Genomic DNA, 24,562 nt, shown 5'->3' with positions numbered 1-24,562 from the left:
TCCGGAAAGCCCACCCGAGGATCTCGCTATCTCTAACTCTCTATTTTCTCCCCGCTCCTCCGGTCTCCCTTCCTCCTGGCGGGCGAGTGGAGATCACTGACCGTGTGGCCGTTAGGGCGGTGGGGGCAGTGGGGGATTTACATTCCCCTGACTTGACAGGCAACACTTTCGCTCGGCGTGCGGATTCCTTTGGACAATGCGAGCTCCGGAACAGCTAAGCTGTAAAAGCGTATGACACTGCTTAGCGGTATGGCATTCCTAGTTACCTGAAGTTTATTGGTATATTGCGTATGTACTAAACACTCGTGGCAGTTATAGGTCTAAGAGTGCTTTTGCTCTCTCCAGGGTTGAAGAACCGGGAAATGGCGTGCGCCAAGGCGGACGTTTGAGCTGGACACTGCTAATGGTTGAAACGAATTCGACTGGGAAGCCATTGACACCATCGATTTCCTGTTTAGTGTATGTAGACGATCTGCACGTGTCCATCAAGTCTGCTTTTTAGCATAAAGTGATGTGCGCGGCACTGAGTCGGAGAGAGTCCTGTCACCGCCGCGGCGGCGGTTCGAGCTTTAGGAGCAAATGTAGTTCGCTACCCTTGAGGTAGCCGCTGCCGCTGGAGGTCCCATGTAAGTCCCGGAACAAACATAGCCCTTCGTGGCCATCGAAGTAAAGGTTGATGAAGCGTCCGCACTAGCAGCAGGTGCCCGACCGCAGCTGGGCACCTGCGGCACAGGCTACGGGTTCCTGGTGCGACTAGGACGCCGCAGTCGATAGGAAGTCGACCCGCACCTGCCCAGGCTTGGCCGGCATAGTGGGCGACTTGGCAAGTTGCCCCTAGCACGCGGACCGAGTAACGACGGAAGCAGGCGACAGTCGTTTTGTGGGCAACGCTGTTTGCTCAAACGCTTTCTGGCACGTGTACTTTGTATTTTTAGGTCTTTTTGCGAGCCCCTACCGTGGCGCAAGCCCATGCGTAAGATTGGATACCTTTCTGAGGGTAGGTGTTTTCCCGGTAGGTTTTAGTCTTTGAAGTTCAAACTGAGAATTCTATTGTTCGAACTTCTACGGTCGAATTTTTTTCAATGCTCACGCGCGAAATAGGCACTTCCATTATTGAATTGCTTAAGATTCCATTTTACAGTCCTGTGTATCGGGAGCGTTAGTCCTTCTGAGGGCCCGATTCCTGGCAAATACCCCTCGTGGCTACGTGCGCTAGGCATTTTCTTAGTATTTTTTCTTCGTGTGGATGGCGCAACCTAGAGCATAAACAGCTCTGCTGTGAGAAGGCGGATCTTACTTTTGAAACGCATCAATAAAGGTCTCAGGTTAACTTCCAAGATTTAAAAATTCTGAGTGATGGTCGTGGGCAAATGTAGTCCGGTGAGCTTGCATGAACTTGGTATCGGCGGGATAGTCAAGAAATGTGTCGAGGGAATAAATGTAAAGCCACGATCAAAAGTTTGCGAACCAGGAAAACTCCAATTTCAGGTTATTTCTCTTCCAATAGCAGCCCGAAAAACTGTTGAATGCATGCTACATGTATAAGAACCCAGCTAATAAAAACTACCGCACATAGTACTCCGGGCTGCCTTCCGGGACAGAAGTAACTCAAAATTGCCGCTTTCGGGGTCGGTAAACGTGTTCTCTTGAGTGTGCAATGCGTGTATGTGTAAATATATTCCTGGGTTGGGCGAACGCTGAAGTATACCTTTGAACAGGATATTTTGGTTTTATCATTGTTATAAACCAATGCTCAGGTGCGCATGGAGAGTTATGACCCTCCCTACTGCTTCTCAGCGAACACACGCATTACATTCAAAATGGAATCCAAATGTTCAGGACTGGCAAGAGGGAGGAGACTGTTTAGGAACACACGCAGGGCCAAAGGGGAAGGAGGATACTTCTGTCCTCGGTGGCTGGTACGGTGGAGAACAGTAGAGGCAAAATTTGTTGGCGGGTACGGCGAGTCATTGGAGGTTACACTTTCCGCGGGGCTGCTGTGCTCTGTACGTGGAGAAGCTAACACCGGCGTGACGGTCCCATGGCGAGGAACGTGGCGGTGGCTGATGGCTAACGGCGGGATGAGATAGCTTAGGCCTACACCGAAGCGAGGCCGCACTGCTCGCTCTCTGCGGCACCGACACACCACGCACTCGCTGGGAGGCCACCAGCCCATCCGGCAGCTTCAATGACGGTCGTCGGGCCTACGCTGCGATGGGTGGCAGCCTTTTCGTTGACGGCGTGATGGTGCCTTGAATGGCAGCGTTGGTGACGGCTCTCGGGCATATACCGTCAGGGGTACGGCCTTGCTACCGCCTTGTTCGAAATGCAACTGCTTTCTTTTCGTCCTTGGTACCGGTCCTCGTGCACAGGCGCTGCTCATCCTTTCTGTGGATTGGCCGAGCACTTTACTCACACCCTCCAGGAATCGTTATCAGGCGTTTTAAGGGCACATACCGTGAGATATACAAGGCGACATCGGTCAGAAAAACGTGGTGCGTGCTTTCAGGGCGACGCACGTTGGCAAATGTTGCAAAATTTGCATTCGTTTGCAAACGTTTCTTAGAGGAATAAAACTTCAAAATATAAAACCTGCAATACAAAATCCTGCTACAATATCTGCCTTTTATAGGACATGTCTCGTAGTCAATAAATGTAGTACCTGGTTCTGGCGATCCGCAAAATTACGGAGCTGGCAAAAGAAGCCTGCTTGTCATTAAATGCTGGAAAATGTGAGCGTCACCGCTTCGCCATTTGCTGCACAGAGGCGGTAACATGATCATCAAACAGCGCCAATTTACTTGTAATTATGGACAAAAAGCTGTTCTAGTAAAGTAAGTTTTACTCCCAACATCACACGCGCAGTGAGAAGACTCAACGTGCGTATCGTAATATATCGTTACAGAACTAGCTCCTAGGCAACCTCAAATACTATTGACGTATTCAAGATGGCCTAGGAGCTAGTTCTGTAACGATATCTTTTATCGTTGAAGAAAAAATTGGGAAAAAGGAACAACGTTTACCTGTTAGCTTATATGTAAATAATAAAATACAAATTCGGGGTAATCCCAATAAACAGTAAATGACGCATTTTACTACAGACGTGAAGAATTTTAAATAATAAATTTAAAAGATTAAGGTGCGCCAAATTTTAACAATTGCCTGGTGGAGCACCAAATTCAAGCTTCTTGACACCTAACTGTGCTTCGGCACTTGACGTCCGCCTGCCGTGTCTGGCGTGTTTAACCAGAGTGGGCAACCGCACGGATGCACCATTGTTACCGGTGGCCACTTTAGCATTTTCCTCCCCTTCGCTCTAGTAGGGTAAATGGTCACCCGCTGTTGAAGGTTTTGCACATTCTGTGGTCTTTCGTACATTTTGACCCTCTTTTTACGATGCGATCTTTTGTTTGACAGAGAGAGAGAGAGAGAGAGAGAGAGAGAGAAAGAGAGAGAGAGAGAGATTACTTTTTTTTATGCCCGAGATGGGTTCTGAAGGGTAGACGACTTGGACGGTTCCCCTCCCTCATCCGTCAGCCAGAATGCCTTGTATCCTGGTGGCGGCTTTGACCATCCGGACTGCTGTCAGTTGTGCCGCCAGTGTGGAGCTGACCAGAACTGCGTCCCATTGTTCTGCAGTCTTAATTTTGTAGCTTTTAAGTTTAAAAACATCGGATTTGCTATTATAGCCAGTCGTATTTGGTTAAAGCTCATGGCAGGACCACATCATGCGGTGTATGTCGGTTCTGCTGTTGCACAAAGTGCAGAGGTTTGAGTAAAGGTTTGGGTAGCAGCCGTTGAGGGAAACATGGCTCGGAAAAGTGTTCGGCTGCAACCGTCGCCCCGTGACTGCCTCTTTCCTGGAAAGAGTGTGGTGGGCCAGTGGATATTTGCATCTGGATAAACTGTAGTGATTTATTATATCCCTCTATGTGACTAGCCTGTCTTTGTGAGATTTATTAACAAATGCTTGTTCTTGGCTGTATTGCGAGGTCTTGTGTGGGGATGATGGTGGCTGTAGTGGCGTCGTAGACAACACAGCTCGGTTGACCAGAGCTCGAGCGGTTGCGTGGGCCAGTTCATTCCCCTGTAAAGCGCAGTGGGCGGGAGTCCACATCAAAAAAATTTTTCTTTGGTTAGGGGTCTTCTTTAACAACGAGGCTGCTGCAGGGGAGATCCTGCCTTTCCAGAAGTTAATATTGGCGGACATCGAGTCGCTTATGATTGTGGTTGCTCGGGTAGAATTTATAGCAAGGGCTACGGTCATTTCCTCGCCCTGACAGGGATGTTTGGCCGGCGTGGATGCTGACGTCACCGTGACGCTGTCATTGCCGACGAAGGCAATCGCCATGGCGTGGACAGAAGAGCCGCCGTGTTAGTAGTCGGGTAGTCAACGTAGACAATCTTCTGTGGCTCACAATGGGTTCGGAAACGTTTGTCAAGGGCTCGTGCTCTAGCTTGTCTTCTTTCCACATTTAGCTCTGGAGGCATATTCCTTGTTAGTGGCGGGATGCGAATCTATTTCCCCGTTCGTATGGGAGGTCAACTTCCTTTGGGAGGGAAATTCCGCTTCGGATTCCAAGTGACTGCAGAATGTATCTTCCCGTTTTGCTTTTAGATGGACGTTGTAATTGGGCGGTTTGTTGCGCTTCAATTAGTTCTTCAATCGAGTTACTGACGCCTAGTACTTCGAAGCTTTTTTTGGGCGTGGTAACTGGTGAATTGTTTTTTTTTTGCTCAGTGACAACTCCAGTATCAAATAAATATTGCTGATGAATGTTCAGATACAGCGGTGTAGGAAATCATAGAACATAGAACTCCGAGCTTTAGATGAAGACCACAGCAAAAAGGAAATAGGACATTCGAAACGGAAGAGATATTGGTTGTGGTGTTGCACACATGCGCAAGTTTGTAAAGTGCTCGGTTGGCACTGTATACAAGGTCCCGCTTACTTCTAAAAGCATACATAGGGCATGTATGTATATATTTATAAAAGTATGTATACGTTAGACAATCAGGACGATGTATCAATGAGAGGTTGAACGAGCACCATACGCTGTGTGGGCAGACAGCTGTTTCGGGCAATCTGGCACAGCACTGTGCCAATTGCGATTGCACTCCAGATTACCGAAAAACTAAGGTGCTCTTAAAACACAGAGACGGAGTGACAAGGGAAATATGCGAGGCACTTTGTATGGCTTCGGACCTCGAGGGTGAGTGGGTCAGTGTACCATCAGCCTCGTTGCTGGAAAGAGAGACAGATTATCTGAAAACAAGTTGCAAGAATATAGTAGTCCACCAGATTTAGGAAAAATCCCCAAGGTACAGCGATTGCTCCGGTTAAGCGGTGGTCCCGGGTTCAAATCCTGGACCAGGACAATTTTTCTTCAACTGCAAAGTTTCTGAGGAAGCTGTACAACTTTTCTTTGTAGACTTACGGCTGCATTCAGACGGATGTCAAACTTTCCTTCGCAGACACATACTCCATCTTGGAAATTTTCCGTAAATCTGGTCGATTAACACCTGTCCATTACTTGGAGTTGTTGATCAATTCGTTCTCGCGCTACAAACGACTATCCTCCTGGTTAGCTCAGTTGGTAGAGTGACTGCTCCGGTTAAGCAGTGGTCTCGGGTTGGAATCCTGGAACAGGACGAATTTTTCTTCAACTGCTAAGTTTCTGAGGAAGCTGTAGAGCTTTCCTTTCTAGCCGTATGGCTGCAATCAGGTGGATGTCGACCGTTCCTTCGCATGAATTGATTAGACATGCACGCGCACAGGGATGTGTACGAGCAGGCAGGGGTATTTATAGGTTGTCTTGCTCTTTAAACTTTTCTCACTTGCTAGTACCACTTCTTCCGTTTCGTGTGTTCTTTTTCCTTTTTGCTGTGGTTGTCGGTTAAAGTTCAGCGCTCTATGTTCTATGATGTCTGGACACCAACTAGCACGATACCAAGGTTTATTGAAGGTGTGGGAAAGTTGACTTTTTTCATTTCAAGTGATACCTCGTTTGTTTATTCACCCATTACAATTACCCCTGGTTCATCACGTCGAACGCGTCAGCACATGCCCTATTGCTAGTGTCGTCCTTAAGTGGAGCTAAACATTTTCCTTCTATACAGATTGGCACATTAAAACAAAGTGTCCTTGCTTGCATGTATAATATAATTTATTTGCCCTACCCTAGGTTTTCGCCCTCATCAAATATTATTAATTTTTGTCACATTCAGCTTTAGCGTGACATGCAAACAAGTGTCTTTTCGAGCTGGGTGATCTGAAAACTTGCCGTAAAACACGTTCTTTCGCAACAATATACAATTTCGGCTGGGCCATGCCCATCTGTAACAGCGTGATCTCCTTTTTAATAATTTTCCGTGGACACCCACGACTCAAGCTTGAAACCAAATACTGTGGCACAACTATGACAACAACAATACCACAGTTCGGCAGAAATATGGGCACAGAAATGGGCAAAATGCGTTCAGTACGTCTTAATTCCAAATGTCTTGTAACCTGGCTACTTTACACTATACAAAAGGAGGACTAAAACTCACACGCAAATATTTCGCAAATTATGCACAATTGCAATGTGAAAACATTGTGCATAGGAAGTGGTACAACCATTTCGCAATAGGCAGCGCGGCAGCAAGGTCTCATTTTACTAATGTCGAGATATTTATCCTTTTCGGCCAAGCGCCAGGTGAAGTACCCCCTCTGTTTTTTTTACATGGCGGATCACGTTTTATCGAGAATATTGTGGTCATCACTCCTGTACGGAAGACTGTTCTAGAGATATAATTGTAATATTTTTCTACAATTACGCGTTCCCAGCAGCCCAAGCATTAAAAAAACAATGTTAACGTGCGACCGCTTACCGTTACATGCATTTGGCGTCTTGGTGATGAGCCAGTCACACTTTTTTATATATACTATGCCTTCATCAAGACAGGGGTTGCCATGGGTTCTGCATAACGTATAAACCGCGTAAAAACATCTTCTGTTTGAATTAGGCATATCACATGCTCAACAAAACTCTATAGGAACTAGCACTGGTATCCAGCATTGGTGACATCAGTTCGTCATAGCCCACTTGTGCATACCAGATTGAGGAATGTGCAGAAATGTGCATTTCAGAATGAGGAATATTATGAAGGCTTTGTCTTGTGAGGCACGGCCGTACGTATCCAAGTTTATTCAGACAGCGTTGAGAAGTAGTCTGAAACTAAAAAACAAGACTCGCTTTCGTCTATACTTCGCGTGGGACCACGACCTCAGGATATGCAAACGTGTCACGTACATACTGTTGATCTGCAATCATTTGCTATGATAAAAGTCTTTCCATAGGCTAAAATGTTTTCAATTTTTCTATTTGTTTCTATTTCAACGTTTATTTCAGTTTTTTTGACGGAGAGTACAACGACTACCCAAAGCAGCGAAATTGCAGACGAAGGTGCGTGTCAGTTTTTCCGGATGATTTACTTTTTTAGATAAAAAATCGGCAGAATTTCCGAAAATTGCCCAATAATACGTAGCATGCTTATGCGACTTTTCTGAAGCCCTGGTTGTTTAGAGCCAAATATAGCTTTGAATAGCGAAGTGCATGTGATTATTTTATTCGTTTTTACGTTTTTATCGGTTTCTTTTCACTAATGCTTCAAACTTGTGCCATAATAGCGCTGAGTGGCATTTTCTTCGCTAACAGTACCTTTTTTTTCGAAGCTTCGAGGAGTACTGCACAAATGGTCCATTTACACTAATTTTTATGCGTATTTTTAATATACCTTGACGACATTTTTTGATTAGCCTTTGGTTTTGCGGGAAACGTATTGGAGGCGTATTTTTGATTTTGTCAGATCGTGTTTTGTGAAACGTTTATTTTTGCTATTTTTTTATTTTCCTAGTTTTTACAAATTCTGTCCTATAATTCACCTCCATTTCTGGTATATTATTGATTTCAGGTGTTACTTCGGCCGAATCTGTTTTTTGGGGAAGTGCAGAGCGTTGCACGCTTTGCCATTTGCCCCATTTCTTTTCTAATTGCCAAAGTTTTTCTTGTGTACACTGTTCATTCTTCGGTTTGAAGGGAGATGTATGTAAGCGTATACTTATTCTGTCAAAAAACTTTTTAAAATTCCTATTTTTTATTTTGCTCCCTTTTTTCTCAGACTTTCGTCCCACCAGTTATCTCTATTCACTTTATTATAAAGTTTACAGGTGTTACGTTCGCCAAATCTGCGTTTTTCTGTGAATCCAGGACGTAAACGGTCCTGGATAGGGTGGTATCTTGCAGAGAATGCTACACATTAAAAGCGAAGGTCATGTGCAGTCGTCCTCCCTGCGCTTCTTATCCTGTTCATTTGTTGAACAGGATGACATGAGGTTCGGATAGAAAACCCGACACAAAAAGTTATGCGGATGTTCGTAACGTTTCCAGAATACGAACAATAAAACCTAGTTGGGCATTTTGTTAATTTGCTATTGAATGTAGTGCAAACCTTTATCATACTCTTCTCAAGGCACTGCGGCAGCTTCCTCCGCAGGTGGCGACGACTAGCGGCATGTCGAGCTGGTGTAGCATCTTCGGCAGTGGCGTACTTTGGGAGTCTTCCCCACCCTTGTCTATGGGCTGGGGCGTCTACCCATAGCGGTGTACAACAAACCGCTGAGCCCACCCTGCAGCCTGTGCAATTCTCGTCGAGGCCGTTAAAAAATATGACATTGTGCCTTCTACTTCACCTTGCTACGTAACAGCCAGCGCAAAGGTGGGTTGTTTTTAGCCAGGAACTGCACGGTGCCCCGTCGACACAGCCACTATTTCCAAGAAAACTGAACAAGAAGTTGGTGCGCTCGTGGAAAATATGTTGCGGTTGCCTAGCCCTTTATCTTGTCTCCACACACAGACGACCAATGGGTATCGCTACGTCCACGCAACAGATCCTCTGCTAAGCTAACGCGGCTCAGGCGAGAGCAACGGGTTACCGCTGCAAGGACATTTACTAACCCAGACACTCAAAAATAAAAAAAAAGCACGAACCGACGGCGGGTGGTGCAAGGTTGGCGAGGACATGGGCGGACCAGGGAAAGGTACTCGGGTGAGCGTGTTTGCTAAGGCGTTTCCGCACATGCCAGCCTGGCCAGGAACCCAAACCAGTGTGAAACGTGGCCGATGATTCGATGCATGTATCGGAGTGACGAAGAGCCACCAGCTTTCTTCGTACGTACAACAGATCAGCAGCTGGTTGATATTAGACAATGCAGCCTGGGATGCTGATACGCCGAGTAGCATCCATGATATCCAGTGCGGCTTTGTACTCCATTCTTCTTACGCGGCCTCAGAAGAAAGCTTTTGTTGCGATATTCTGGAGCTTGGAAAGTTGAATGGGTTGTTGGTCCCTTTTTTACGACGACGCAAATTACAAACAATTGCCCTTAGAATGTGTCCCATGAACCGACGTCCTCCACGTGGTTTGAATCGTTTCTGTGTGTTTAGAGGCCGGCACTAATAGCAACCATTTTTATTGCGTGCTGAAACCTAAAAACCCGCTTGCTTCTTCTGGCTTCTTCTTCTGTCCAATTACTACTTTCGTTAGGTTGGGTGCTCATTCCACGCATCCTTCCCTTAAATGTATTGCGGAGCATGCTTTGGCAAATACTTATTTTTACAACCAAGGTTGCTTCCTATAGGACTACGTCACAATTACATGGTATTCGTTTAATAAATATTACTTTTTTGCTCTATTCAAGGCTGTAAATTATATAACTTCTTGTACTAAACACGATTTACATTTTTATAATTTCCTACATGCACAGAACCAAAAAAAGGTTATCGACTTGTTTCAAAAAATATCCCCAAAGTTGAGAAAGGTACTGCTTGGGGACAACTCTGTAAGCATGCACAGGAAAGTTCGGTGTTCTTGTGAACTGGCGGTATTCATAGAACTAGACGTGAACTGAAAAAGCGTGGTAGTGCGGGCTTGTTGGTACATATTTGACGACACAGCGCCTTGTCTTGTCAATCTTTCTTGCGTCCCGTTAAAGCGCTGTTATTGTCGTCAAGAACTATACGCTTTTTCTTTTTTGATGAAATTGCATGTCTTACTATACATATTGCCGCGAACCATACATTGGGTTTGTTTATTTGTGTTTTGCTTTTACCGCCCGGCTGCGCCGGTCTGTGTTATCTCTGCGCCAAGGGAAGCGCGTGTTCCATTGTTTCTTTCTGTGCCGCATGTGTTATCTGTTGTGATAGGGAGAGCATTCCGATCTAACGTGAACAGCCCAGAATAATCTTCTTGGATCTACTATGTTCTCGATGCGAATCGACGTTTCGAGAACCACGCGCGCCAAAAGATAAAAAGCCTGCAGTGCGGACGCCGGGGCATTCGATTCGACGTCACTCGCCTGTGCAAGTCACTTTGTTGACCGCTGCTTCGCCGCCTCTGTATTCTTTTGAGTTGTTAGGGGAGCACAAGTTCGCTCCAATAAACGTGTTTCTCATTCAACACCACTGCATCGTCCTTGTCTTCGTGACATCTGGTGGAGGTGCTGGGTACGCACCCTTCATGCCCACTACAACCTCGAAAAGCCGCCAAGCCAGTCCAACACGAGCCAGCCCCCGCCTGCAAGATTTACCGCCCGAGTTCGGTCTTCTGCCAGAAGGGCCCAAGAGAAGGAACGCTGCAACCAACACCATGGTGCAAGAAACAACGTCGCCAATCATCCTGCAGCAGCCCCGAGAACCGCCATCGTTCCGGGGAGCCCCCGCTGAAGACCCCGAAGAATGGTTGGAGAAGTTGGAGCGCGTCCGCATCTTCAACAGGTGGGACGATGAAGAAACGTTCCGGCATGTCTTCTTTTACTTAGAAGATGCTGCTCGCTGCTCAAACTTGGTTCGAGAACCATGAGAGCTCTTTGACCGACTGGACTCAATTCAAGAGGGAGTTCCTTAATCCTTCACTACCGTGGTGAGAAAAGAGCGAGCTGCGCTTTTGCTTGAAACTAGAACGCAGCACCCCAACGAAGGAGTCGTGATTTTCGTTGAGGAGATGAAGCGACTTTTTCGTCGTGCGGACCCTGAAATGACCGAGGAAAAGAAGCTCAGGTTTCTAATGCGAGGAGTGAAGCAAGAGCTTTTTGCTTGTCTAGTCCGTAACCCTCCGAAGACAGTGGCCGAATTCGCGTCTGAGGCGGCCGCGATGGAGAAGACGCTAAAAATTCGAACCAGGCAGTACGACCGCCCCGTCAACGCGCTGTTCTCGGAGACCATCGGTGCTGCAAATGGAAGCTCCGATACATTGCGAGAGACCATCCGAGCAGTGGTCAGGGAGGAGCTTCGGAAGCTTTTTCCAACGACGCCGCAACCTCAAGTGGCTTCCCTGACCGACGTAATCCGAGAAGAAGTCCAAAACGCACTGGGAACTTCTACGCCGTCGGAAGCACCCCGCGAACCACAAGCCATGACCTACTCCTCGGCTGTTCGTCAACCCCGCCCTGCTCCAACCCGTCCTCAAGAGGCTGAGCCATACCGCCGTCCAACGCCGCCCGCCCGACGCCCTGTAGACCAATACCAGACGCCAAGGAAGACCGACGTGTGGCGAACGCCCGATAATCGCCCGCTGTGCTACCACTGCGGAGAGGCCGACCACATCTACCGTCGCTGTCCCTACAAGAGGCTCGGTTTGCGAGGGTTCTCCGTCGACGCCCCACGCCCCCGATACGGCCAGCGCCCTGCTGAGATCGAAGAATACCTCTCCAACACCAACCGAGGACCAGCCCGCTTCAACCGTTCACCGTCGCCCTACCCGTCTCAGTCACCAAACCGCCGCAGCACTGCTGACTTCTCACGTGGAAGGTCCCCCAGCCCACGCGGGGGAAACTAAAAGCAGCAACTTCGGGAGGTAAAGTTGCACAACGGCGGAAAAATGAAAACCCTCCAACGACGCAGCGACTAGCTGAAGACCATCATTCACGACATGCCCTCATCCCGACGACCCGACCTAGCCCTAACGAGACTCCTGAACACGACGACAGCTACACGGCGCGACGCGTACCCGACCTGACCAAGACGTCCGTTGAGAAGACGACGACAACGACGATGCACAGTGCCCGACCATCAACACGTACAAGCAGAGATACGACGCCCCGACGAACCCGCAACTCGAGGACGACTGCATCTGACGTCAAGGTGTCCATCGACGGCTTTGACGTAGTCGCCCTCGTAGACACGGGAGCTGACTATTTGGTAATGAGCGGACCATTTGCGTCTAAACTGAAGAAAGTTATGACCAGATGGGACGGTCCGCACATACGTACAGCAGGAGGCCACCTCGTGACGCCAAGTGGAACGTGCACATCGCGCGTCACCATAGACGGCACAACGTACCCTGCGGCGTTCGTCGTTCTGCCTAACTGCTCCCGCGACGTGATTCTCGGAATGGACTTTTTGACGGACAACGGCGCAATAATTGATCTGCAGACCAAGTCGATAACATTTTCCTCCAATCACTCCACGACGCCGCAGCCGAACCCCGATCACCGTGCTGCTGTCAGGATCGCCGACGATCACATCACCCTGCCACCCCGCGCAAGCTTGATGATCGCCGTCTACTGTGAGGATGCTGCTTCTGACATCGACGCTATCGTAGAGAGTGATCGAAGGTTGCTTCTCGACCGCGGTGTCTCCGTCGCAAGAGGCATTGCGCACTTTAAGCAACGCCAATCTCACGTTTTGGTCACTAATTTCACCGAAGAGTACCAGCATTTAAACAAGGGAGCTGCAATTGCGTTCCTCGAAGAAACGCAAGAAGCAAGTGATGTGATCGCAGTCGCCGACTTTGAACGCACACCCGTAGAAACATTCAAGCTCCCGCAGCCATTCGACGTGAATCCGGCGCTACCGCAAGAACAACGGAAAAAATTATTGGCTTTGCTGCGTCGCTATAGCGAATGTTTTTCGTCGAGCGCAAAACTACGTCAGACCCCTCTAGCGAAGCACCGAATAATAACCGAAGATGGAGCCCGACCTACCCGACAGTCACCGTACCGCGTCTCTTCACACGAACGGGAAGCCATCCGGACTCAAGTCGACGACATGCTGAGCGATGACATTATACAGCCATCGAAAAGCCCCTGGGCTGCGCCCGTCGTACTCGTAAAGAAAAAAGACGGCACATTAAGGTTTTGCGTTGACTACCGGCGACTGAACAAAATCACGAAAAAGGACGTGTACCCCCTCCCCCGAATCGACGACGCCCTCGACCACCTCTGCCACGCGAAGTACTTCTCATCGATGGACCTGAAGACCGGCTACTGGCAAATTGAAGTGGACGAGAGAGACCGAGAGAAGACTGCATTTATAACCCCAGACGGCCTATACGAGTTCAAGGTGATGCCGTTTGGGCTGTGCACAGCACCAGCGACGTTTCAAAGAGTCATGGACACTGTGCTAGCTGGCCTTAAGTGGCACACCTGCCTCGTATACCTCGACGACGTAGTGGTATTCGCCCGGACTTTCGACGAACACCTTGCAAGGTTGGAGTCTGTACTCGAGGCCATTCGTACGTCGGGGTTGACGCTGAAGCCTGAAAAGTGCCGTTTCGCATACGGGGAACTCAAGTTCTTGGGCCACGTCGTCAACGCCGCGGGAGTCCTACCTGACCCGGCAAAAACTTCAGCTATCGCGAACTTCCCTAGGCCGAAAGACAAGAAGGGCGTGCGGAGATTTCTCGGGCTGTGCGCATACTACCGGCGCTTCGTCGCAAACTTCGCACGCATTGCAGAGCCACTCACGCGCTTGACGAAAGATAGCACCCCTTTCAGCTGGGAAAACGACCAAGAAAAAGCATTCGGCGAGCTGCAAAAACGCCTGCAAAGCCCGCCCGTGCTCGCTCATTTCGACGGAAATGCCGAATCGGAAATGCATACGGACGCCAGTGATATAGGCTTGGGTGCCGTCCTTGTCCAAAAGCAAAGCGGCTGCGAAAGGGTAATCGCCTATGCTAGCCGTGGTCTGTCGAAGGAGGAGAAAAACTATTCTGCCTCTGAGAAAGAGTGCCTGGCTATTATATGGGCGATTTCAAAATTTCGCCCATACGTGTATGGAAGGCCATTCAAAGTTGTAACAGACCACCATGCGCTGTGTTGGCTCGCCAATTTGAAGGACCCCTCTGGCCGTCTTGGGCGGTGGAGCTTGCGCCTGCAGGAGTTCGACGTTACAGTCGTTTATAAATCCGGCAGGAAACACTCCGACGCCGACTGCCTGTCCCGCGCCCCCGTCGACCCACCACCACAAGACTCTGATGAAGACAGCGCGTTCTTCGGGATCGTGACGGAGAGCGACCTAGCCGCCCAGCAGCGTGCCGACCCCGACTTACGCGTCATAATCGAGTACCTCGAGGGATGCGACGTTGCCGTTCCTAGGACCTTCAAACGCAGCTTACCAGCATTCAGCCTGAGAAACTCCGTCCTTGTGAAGAAGAATTTCAGCCCCGGAACAAGAGCGAATTACCTTCTCGTCATCCCCGCGGACCTTCGTGACGAAATTTTGGAAGCGTGCCACGACGACCCGTCTTCCGGACATCTGGGCACAGCCCGCACTATCGGAAAAATCAAGGCGAGGTACTACTGGCCCGGCCTTACCTCTGACGTCACCCACTACGTCCGGAGCTGCCGTGACTGCCAGTGACGAAAAACGCCGCCGACAAGACCCGCCGGACTTCTGCAACCGATCGCCGTCCCATCGAGACCATTTCAACAGATTGGAATGGACCTTTTAGGCCCGTTCCCTACGTCACGATCACAGAACAAGTGGATTGTCGTAGCGACAGACTACATGACGCGCTACGCAGAGACGGCCGCTCTTCCGAGGGGGACTGCACAAGAAGTGGCGAAGTTCTTTATAAGCCAGGTTGTGCTGCGACATGGAGCCCCGGAAGTCCTAATCACAGACCGCGGAACGGCATTTACTGCGGAGCTGATGCAAAGAGTATTACGCTACAGCAACACGGATCACCGAAGAACGACGGCGTACCACCCCCAAACGAACGGACTAACAGAACGTCTGAACAAGACAATCGCAGATATGCTGTCAATGTACGTTGACGTTGAACATAAGACTTGGGACGAAGTGCTCCCGTATGTCACGTTTGCGTACAACACGGCTATCCAGGAGACGACACAGCTGACGCCGTTCGAGCTTGTCTACGGTAGAAGGCCGACTACGATGCTCGACGCCATGCTTCCGCACGTAGAAGACGACGACCTCAACGCCGACGTCCACGGATATCTTCAACGTGCGGAGGAGGCCCGCCAGCTCGCTCGAGTTCGTATAACGGACCAGCAGCTGGTGGAATCGGGCCGCTACAACCTCCGACGCCGAGACGCCGAGTACCAACCAGGGGATCGTGTGTGGGTTTGGACTCCCATCCGACGACGCGGACTCAGTGAGAAGCTCCTGCGAAGGTATTTCGGACCCTACCAGATTCTACGACGTGTTGGCCAACTTACCTACGAAGTGATCCCCGATGGTGACTCCGGCACATCACGACGACGCACGCGGCCTGAAGTCGTCCACGTGGTTCGCTTAAAACCTTTCTACGGACGATGACGAACTTTTATTTTCATTTGTTCGGACTGTCGCTTATGTTAGCATCGGGTCGATGCACTCTTAGAGGGGGGGGGGGGTAATGCCGCGAACCATACATTGGGTTTGTTTATTTGTGTTTTGCTTTTACCGCCCGGCTGCGCCGGTCTGTGTTATCTCTGCGCCAAGGGAAGCGCGTGTTCCATTCTTTCTTTCTGTGCCGCATGTGTTATCTGTTGTGATAGGGAGAGCATTCCGATCTAACGTGAACAGCCCAGAATAATCTTCTTGGATCTACTATGTTCTCGATGCGAATCGACGTTTCGAGAACCACGCGCGCCAAAAGATAAAAAGCCTGCAGTGCGGACGCCGGGGCATTCGATTCGACGTCACTCGCCTGTGCAAGTCACTTTGTTGACCGCTGCTTCGCCGCCTCTGTATTCTTTTGAGTTTTTAGGGGAGCACAAGTTCGCTCCAATAAACGTGTTTCTCATTCAACACCACTGCATCGTCCTTGTCTTCGTGACAATATCTCCACGTAGCCAACAGTTATTTTTACAAGCAAGGTTGGTTCCTTTGGGACTACGTCACAATCACGTGGTATTCAATTACTAAATATTACTTTTCTGCTTGATCCTAGGCTGCAACGTGAGTAACTTTTTGTACCAAACAAAATTTACATTTTATACCTTGCTACATGAACAGAACCAAACAAAATTAATCGATTTGTTTCGAAAAAAACGTTGAGAAAAGTGCTACTTGGGGAGAACTCTAAGCATGTGCCGGAATCGTCGCTGACCTTATGAACTTGCGGTATTCATAGAACTAGACGCTTTTTTGACGAAATTGCAAGTGTTACTCTAAATATTTCCACATAGCCAACACTGCAGCCATTTCGACAGCTAGAGCGTTTTCTACAATTTATTTAGGTGTACTAACAAGCTATGAAACATTGAAGTATAGCTCACAGAAGTGTCCTGAAGTTTAAGGGGCTGAAACAATCCTATTCTGAGTTATTCGTATTTTTATGGGTAAATAAAAGCAAGATCAGGCAGACACAAATTGGCCAAAAGAACATCGCAAACGCAAAAACCACAGGGATTTTAGGCACCAGCCATTTTTTTAATACAAGAAATAATGGGTACTTATATGACTAGTAGCTTTACGTTGGAGTAGAACTTGTGTATTCCAGATACCACGGACGAGATTGACTACGGAGATGCTACCCCGTGTAGTGGCCTCACTTCTTCCTATCTGCATAACGGAACTCTTGTAAGTACTACATATACAGGACACTTTCAAAACGAATACCCTGCATCAAGTTCATTTGTATTTGATATATAACGAGAGTATTTGCTCAGGGTGAGACAGCGTAGCATATCTTGAGTGTGTTTAATATTGTCATATTAGTAATTTTACGCCGGGTGGGTTGTCGTTTCACTAGATAAATTGAAACCAGCGTTGCTAGTTTCCCAAAAAGCGACCATTGAGACTTTTGCGGAAGCATAATTTGTTTGCAGCAGTGATGACCTCCACGGGTTTATTGTACGGGTCTGAACGAAGGGGTGCGTGAGACCATATTTTCTGGCAATTAGGAGCGGCTGAATTGTCAGCAACCCGAGGGATACGGTCACACATTAGTAAGTTACAGATATTTGAGCCACTGCTAAGTATATTTTTCAATGTAATTTCGGATGAGACCAACAGAGAGAATGATTGAAAAACGGACACGCACACATGCATACATATGTACATACGTTCATACAGGGGGTACCACACTTAAATATAACAAAACTTCCGTACTTCCCACCCTATCCTGCCTCGCATGAAAACAATTAAGGACTACTTCGGGGTTGTGAAGTCTTAGTGGATAACATTTGTCATCGATGTATTTGTAAAAATTTTGTGTGCACACATCTCAAAGGTAACTAGTTGAAGTTGAACTCGCTGCTATAGATCAGTGCCGGAAGGACGAGATAGTCTCCCCGTCATAGTTGGTTCTGGTATGTTCCCACTAGCCCGTGCGTGAGGATAATGCCTGAGGATAAGGCCTAGCGGCCAGTTGAGCGGTTAGGCTTAGCTCCCACTATGGCCAGGCTTGTGGAAGAACGTCTCTAGTGTGTCCAAAAATGACTTGAAAAAGGCATTGTCAAAAAAGGGCACATGTGGTCAGTTTTTCCTAGGACAGGAGCACATTTTTAACCGGCCATGGACGCTTTCCGCACTTCTTTTACTGCCTGAAATTGCAGAACAAGTGCCAGTGTTTTTGCGGACACCTTACCTCATCTGCGGCTCATTGCTTACTGGACTGCGTAAAACAAGACCGTGCATCCAAAAAAATTGCAGACGCTCACAAAGCATTCCTTGAAACACCACACCTGAGACCATTACTTGATCATAATACTGCAATAAAAATAATCATACACATTGTCGAGTACGTGGCTAGATTTGAATCTGACGTTTGACTGTCTCATCTGTTTTTGTGCAAGCCAACATTTACAATACACGAAGTCATACGCGGTCACGTGACTGGAGTGGTACTATGTGTTGTGCAGTGTAATATAGCCGTGCGGTGATTGGTGGAGATTCTCCTATAGACCTAACACGCGTTAGTAGTGGCTACTACATCATCTAAGTGCTGTTTGGTTAATAATGAATGATATTTTTAGAACGCATTGATGCAGACACGGCAGCGCAGTGACGTGTATTTAAAGTGAAGGACTGTACAATGTGAAAGACGGGGCAAGGTTTAGTGCGCGATAGTCTACTTTCCGACAGAGTACGTTGTTTGAGCTATGTGGGTTTGTGAGGTTTCTAATTGGTATATTTCTGATTGATCCGTATCAGCGCGATTATTGTGTCCATTGGCTTTGCATGCGGTAAGGAAACGGTCATTCATGCACCAACTCATCTCGCATTGTTCTATATCTTGCTGTAATGACATTTTTAGTGTACCTTTTTGTATGTAATTCTAGTGTGTTCTCGTCTCATAACACCCTTCAACTATCTCGCATCTTCCTTTCCCACATTTTGGATTTAAAAATTCGGTTTGACGTATATGATTCTTTTAGTGTGGATGTAGAGTGGAGCGCCCTTGGATGTGGAGTGTGGTTTTTTTTATCAACATCGAATCAGCTGTGTTCTTAATCGATTTTTGACCTAGTGACCATTTTCTGTGGTATGAATTGTTTTAAATTGTGATAGCTTCGTTTGTGCGCATTTTCTCCTGGTAGTTAATGTTTTTATTGTGTAGATAGCGCACAGGAATTGACATGAATTAAAAAGGGCTGGATGAAGAACGTCTTTAAAGTGTTAAAAAACAATTTTGTTCTTCAGAAGTAGGAATCCACATGGTCCTAGGCAGTCTGCAGAGCACTTTTGAAAATAATTTATGATCAGGAGAGGACCTTGCGTCACGATCACCAAAAACTTCGGAGCCGATGTGGAATACGCCCCCATGCGGCAGCTCGCAGCACCCTGGGAAACGGGATGCGTTATAGCTGATTAAAGGAGCACGCACGTTTTTCACCCCTGCACGTGTTTGAACCAAAGGAAACGCTCCGCTTTATCTTACACGGTGTTATGAAGACGAGATCGTGGTGAAGTCCTTCAACAAACCGTTGGCGGCTGAAGGCTACGAAAGGTGTAGTTGACAGCAAGGGTGCCAGTTCACCTGCCGTCTCGTTCCAAGGTTCGACTCTCACACAAGCGCTAACCGTCATATTTTCGTACAAGTCTCAAGAAACTCGCTCATACGTGCGCATTGGAACGGTACTTCAAATGTGCTACAAAATGTGCTAGAAACCAAACACCGTTTTTCCAAACAAGATCATCCCAAACCCAGCGAACTGTGTTGCGCAAAGGATAGAAGAGCTTGAAAGATACCTTTCCTCAAAAAGAAGAAATTTCATCTCACACCACACCAGCCATCGAAACATTCCACGATTAGCATTTATTACATGAGTACCTCCCCGAAGCGACAAATTAAGCACGGCAAATACTGCAACAAAGAAGAGGTACTAGCATCACTGTATACTGGCCAAAAACTTTTCTTGACTTTTTTGTGACCGGCCTTACAAAAACTCTAAATCATTGTCGTTAAATATCAGCACTACAAAGAGCGGGCATGGAAATATGAAAGATTAGGCGGCAGTGATTTCAAGCCCGGCATATTTTTCATGTCCTGCATGCAGCACACGGTGGCGTGAGGCGTGCATTGCTGCAATCCGGTTTTTGTTGAACAAACGCAAGTGTACATTTAAATTGATAGCGAAAGCATTGCGTAACCGTTACGCATCTAATTAACACTCTAAACCGAAGACAGGCCTTGTACACATCTTAAAGGAACCATGGAACACATTTTTCAACTCTTCTTGAAATCATAAACGCTTGACATCATAAATCATTAGATTAGGGAGTCCCAAAGTGCCTCATCCAAAAATGACGGCTCTATGCCCATTAGGTAACTTGGAAGCTCGCTCAACAAATTTTGCTCTCGTTCCTGGTCTTGAAGATCTTGGACAGCTCGAATTACGTCACCAAGGCCATGCAGAGGCTGTTGGCCGGTTTTCCTTCATTTTCTTCAATGAACACTTCTCGATAGCAAAAAAACTCCCAAGCATTTCCCCGAGGGTGAACATGGTTAAGTGCGAATTCACGGGGTGATGCTATGAGGGGGAGTAAAGTTAAAATCCCTTGGCATTCGCCCGTGAGCGCGCGCGAGCCGACCCACGGAGGTCTGGCAGTTTATCGCTGCATATATAGGGGGGTACGCCGCGCCGAGCGCGCCGAGCCAGGTGGCAGAGAGGAGGCGAGCGCAAGGGGAGAGGGACAGCGGCGCACGGCAGCAGCAGCCGAGCGAGGGGGAGAGGAGAGAGTGTGACGTCACGGTGGAGAGAGAGGCGCGCGGCAGCTGCTGGGGAGAGGAGGCGCGCTGTGACGTCATACCATGACGTCACGGCGCGAGGAGCGGTGCGGGGAGCGGCGCGCACCCGCGCAGCCACGGCGAGGAGGCGGAGCGAGCGCGGTCACGTGGTGAAGTGACGTCACCGCGCCGTTGCTACTGGCGCTCCTCTCCGCTCCACGCCGTTGCTAGGGAGAGGAGGACTGCGGACGCCGCCGCCGCCGCCGCCGCCGCCGGCGGTGGAAGGTTTGGGGTCACTTATATAGTGCATTCGCACTTAATATAAATATAAAGCCACGGAAACAGAACAGAAATTGTCGGCGTATCTGGTGGGAAGAGATAATCCGGAAGTGCCTCTCCGTGCTGGAGATACCTATAGCTATCGCAGTGCTTCCAGACGCGAAGAAAAGAGTGAAAGCAGGGTCCCTTTAACAAAGCAAGGGAACGTCACTCGGCCGTTATCTGAGACGGCTTTTTGTATCATGGCCGCACCGCGCCCTGATGCGCATCTTGGAAAGCGCATCCGACAAATCGGCGGTCCATTACAGGGCGACTTCTTCGTTGCACCTATAAAATCTATCTGAGCATTACCTCAGCATTACATGACTTTCAACTGGCGCCGTGGGTTACAACAGCAGCGAAAATGCTGTTTGAAAACAGGCCTTTTGGGTGAACCGCAGCGCTCAGACAAAACCGGAATAAAGAAAGTCGCGATTTGCGACGAATTGCAAAGCGAAAGTAAATAGTCCCTTCCGCCATCGTTGTAAGTGCGTCTAACTTGGCGGAAAATCGGTTGCCACAAATGTATCTCCTAACACAACGTTTTAAAGACATTTTGTGCTATCTGGGATGCGCGGCTTCGGTTAGTTTTGAGTTTTTTCAACGAGTGCGTTATGTTCTTTAAGTTATTTTAGGTTGGAATGTGCTATGTTAGGTTAAGGAGAGCGGGGTAATGCCAGACGTGGAATGTTTCTTTTGCGAAACGCCCGTGGGTGTCTGTTCAGCGGAGAAATTTTAGTACTGTGGGTCAGCACTGTGAACACAGCCTTGATACGATACTATAAGTAACAGTCGGGTATGTGGAGATCGGGCCTAGCACTTTTTTGAAATATTAGCGGCTAATGAGCTTGGAGGTATTAAAAGTCAAACGCTATCCGAAGCTTTCCATACCAAAACTACCGCTTTCTAAGGGTAGTGGTCGAAAACGCTGGAAGTTTGGTAACGTTTGGCGAAACGTAACGTAACATTTGGCCTAGCGTTCTATATCGAGGATAACGTCAGGTGATATTCACGGTGACTCCTAAAACGTCCCTAGCAACACTTGTTGCAGGTCGACCAGATGTGTGGTGTTATACTTTACTCCCTTACCGTTTGGTTAACATTGGGTCTTCGCATACTCACGTCGCCACATTACAATGCTTAGTTTTACCTAGGAGATACCGGAACATTCACGAAAGAGGTCTCCCTCCAAAAAAACGCTTTACAAAACAGGTTTCAAGATTTTCGAGTAACGCGAGCTATATAGTAAGCCAACAATTTTTTGCACCCAATGCAAAACAAATACGGAAGATGTGGCCACGCGGTTAACGCCGCCACATTCCGGCGACTGGCTTGGAAAGCTGGTGACGCCGCACTTCCCGGTAATGTCGCCAGCGGGAATCCTACGAAACGTCGTCTGCGGGAAACCGAAACAGGTTCTCTGCCGTCGTATGTTTCGGGCTTTTCGTAGAGCATCCCTTCAGAGATTCGGGCGGTCGGCGTCTCATGTCGTCGTTGTCGCATGTAGTCACGGTTTTAAAACACCCGGACACTCGTTCTTCAAACTCTCGCGCTAAAACTTAACGCGTGCTAAATGAGCACACCGCGACACTCATTTTCAAACGCCTTGCACTAGAACGTTTCATCTCCGCGGGAAAACCGTGCACTAAAAGAACACACCGTGCACTCGTTTTGCAACACCTCGTGCTGGAGCGTTCGTGCTTCAAAGGCAGAAGACAGTGCAAAGCTGTATACCACTACTTCATAACGGTTTAATCTCCGTGGGAACAAACAAGGCGCCAAGAACACACTTTTACACTGCATGCTGCGTTCCTCCACAGGTTTTGCTGTAGTAGAGATGCCCCGGGATTTTTCATCTTGAATATTTCTTCTTTCCTAAACTAGCATGTCTCTTCGAGCGCGCCCCAAAGAGTCAAACTGATACGGCGGTGGGCTGCACACTGCTAAATTCACTTTAAAACACAGTTAACGCCCTTACTTTGTAAAGATTGGGTGCAGATATACCTTCAGAACATTTTTGCAACAATATTTCTTCATTGCAAAGAGAAACAAACAAAAAAGTTATGATGGAGCTTGAAGCAAGGCCGTAGAAATACGAACCAAACACTCTATCTCAAAGCCACAATGATCGCACAGGCGCCCCTTTTTAAACCGGATCTTCTTAATATGGAGTTTCATGCGTGCCTCGCGTCGCTCAAAAATCGGCGCAGCAAAGCAAATTTGAGGAACATGCTGGGCGAGGAAGTGTGAGGGAACGTGACCCCTCGAAAAAAAAAAACAACATGGCTTCCCTGGTAGGAATTGACCCAGGGTTCGTCGCGTTATGAAACCGGCCGCTATCTGAATGCGCAATCAGCGCTTTCTGGGAGTTCAGCCCATAATTTGGGTTCGTAGAACGCGCATTAGTCTTGATGGATTATAGGGTTAACGTGATGTGATGCGGGGCGTGAGGTGATGTGGCGCGCCGTAGTCGAGAACTCCGGATTAAGTTTGACCACGTGCGGATCTTTAACGTGCGCTAAAATCTCCTAGACACGGGCGTTTTTGCTTGTCGCCTCCATCAGAAAAGCGGGGGCGTTAGCTGTGGACTTAAGATTTGTTGAAATAGACCTTGGCTTCGAAGTTTGGCAGTTTCCATTTTCTAGGTGGATTTTATTGAGGAGTGTGGCTTGTTGACAGTTATTTCACCCTCCCTGTCGCCGCGCTTGGGGTGTTGGCTGCGCCCAGTGGTGATGTAATAAGCTCTGATACGCACGCGTTCTTTTACTTGAAAGAGACGGTGTGATCTAGGTTGTATTAGTAAACAATCTACGAATACTATGGACAGTCATAAGAAAAGTCAAGTTAAAGCTAGGGCACGCCAGCGGCTCTGGTGTTTCCTCAATATTTGCTCCTAAGTTGCGAAAGTGGCGATTTTTTTTTTGTAGATTTCGAGAGCAGTGTCGCTAGTGTTGAACGCAAACCGAAACAGAAGGGCGCGACATGGGACGCTGCGCTTTGCAAATTCGACAATAAAGGTAGGAATCAGGGCGCATTTAAAAACCGATTATATTTTCGTAACACGAAATATTTTCGTAACACTATTACACAAAAAACTTTGTTTTGCATTTATTTTTTGTTTATCGGTTCGTCCCTGTGTAACTTGACTCAACCTCTTCGCCAAAAGCGGTAAATGTAGGCTTGAGAAACTGTAATGATTAGGGTGGCTACAAACTACTCATACCGGTGGAGTAACTCAATAATACCCTCGTTATTGAGTCCCTCGTAAACCTGAAACTGACCTCAACAATAACATCAATATGCAGCGTAGAATGCCAGCGTCTCTGTAATAAGTGATGCACGCTAGACTGGTTTCCCCAGTTGGTAATAAAAATTATGGCTATAAAAATGGCTTCTGCGTTGAGCGAAATAAAAGAAAACATGCGAAAAAACATGTCGGCACAACTGGAGCGAAAGGTGCCAAAAATGGCGTCCGGATCCGGCAAAGCGTTTATTGCATTCTGCAGGGGAGGTCTGAGGAAGGAAGAACAGAGTGCGAGGGTGGACAGGAGAGACGAGAGGGTGTTACGCGGTACGAGAGTCGATAGGTACAGGCAGGCTATCTCCAGCAGGCATCCATCTGAACTGTCTAAGGCATCTCTGAACTGTCTCTGAACTGCAGCAGGCATCCCTCTGAACGACAGTTCAGAGGGATGCCTGCTGCAGTTAGAATATGTCTGCGGCGTGCGTTATGCAATTTCTGATTCAGCATGGACATCACCATAAAAAGTTAGAGAAGCACTCACACTAAAATCTGGTTTAT

General features: G+C 48.0%; 1 protein-coding gene across 1 annotated transcript in view; it reads left to right on the top strand.

Annotated features, from left to right (window-relative positions):
- LOC144165678 (uncharacterized) overlaps positions 1 to 24,562 on the top strand; it is a 43,937-nt gene that overhangs the window by 5,536 nt on the left and 13,839 nt on the right. The window contains exons 2-3 of the mRNA XM_077695487.1: positions 7,395 to 7,448; positions 16,771 to 16,850. Coding sequence (XP_077551613.1) covers positions 7,395 to 7,448; positions 16,771 to 16,850 — 134 coding nt within the window. The remainder of the gene's footprint in view (positions 1 to 7,394; positions 7,449 to 16,770; positions 16,851 to 24,562) is intronic.

The sequence above is a fragment of the Haemaphysalis longicornis genome, unplaced genomic scaffold (genome assembly GCF_048455015.1).
Source record: "Haemaphysalis longicornis isolate Haplotype H1 unplaced genomic scaffold, Haemaphysalis longicornis Haplotype H1 scaffold_146, whole genome shotgun sequence".
In the NCBI taxonomy this organism is placed as follows: domain Eukaryota; kingdom Metazoa; phylum Arthropoda; class Arachnida; order Ixodida; family Ixodidae; genus Haemaphysalis; species Haemaphysalis longicornis.
This window is presented reverse-complemented; position numbering and strand designations above follow the sequence as displayed.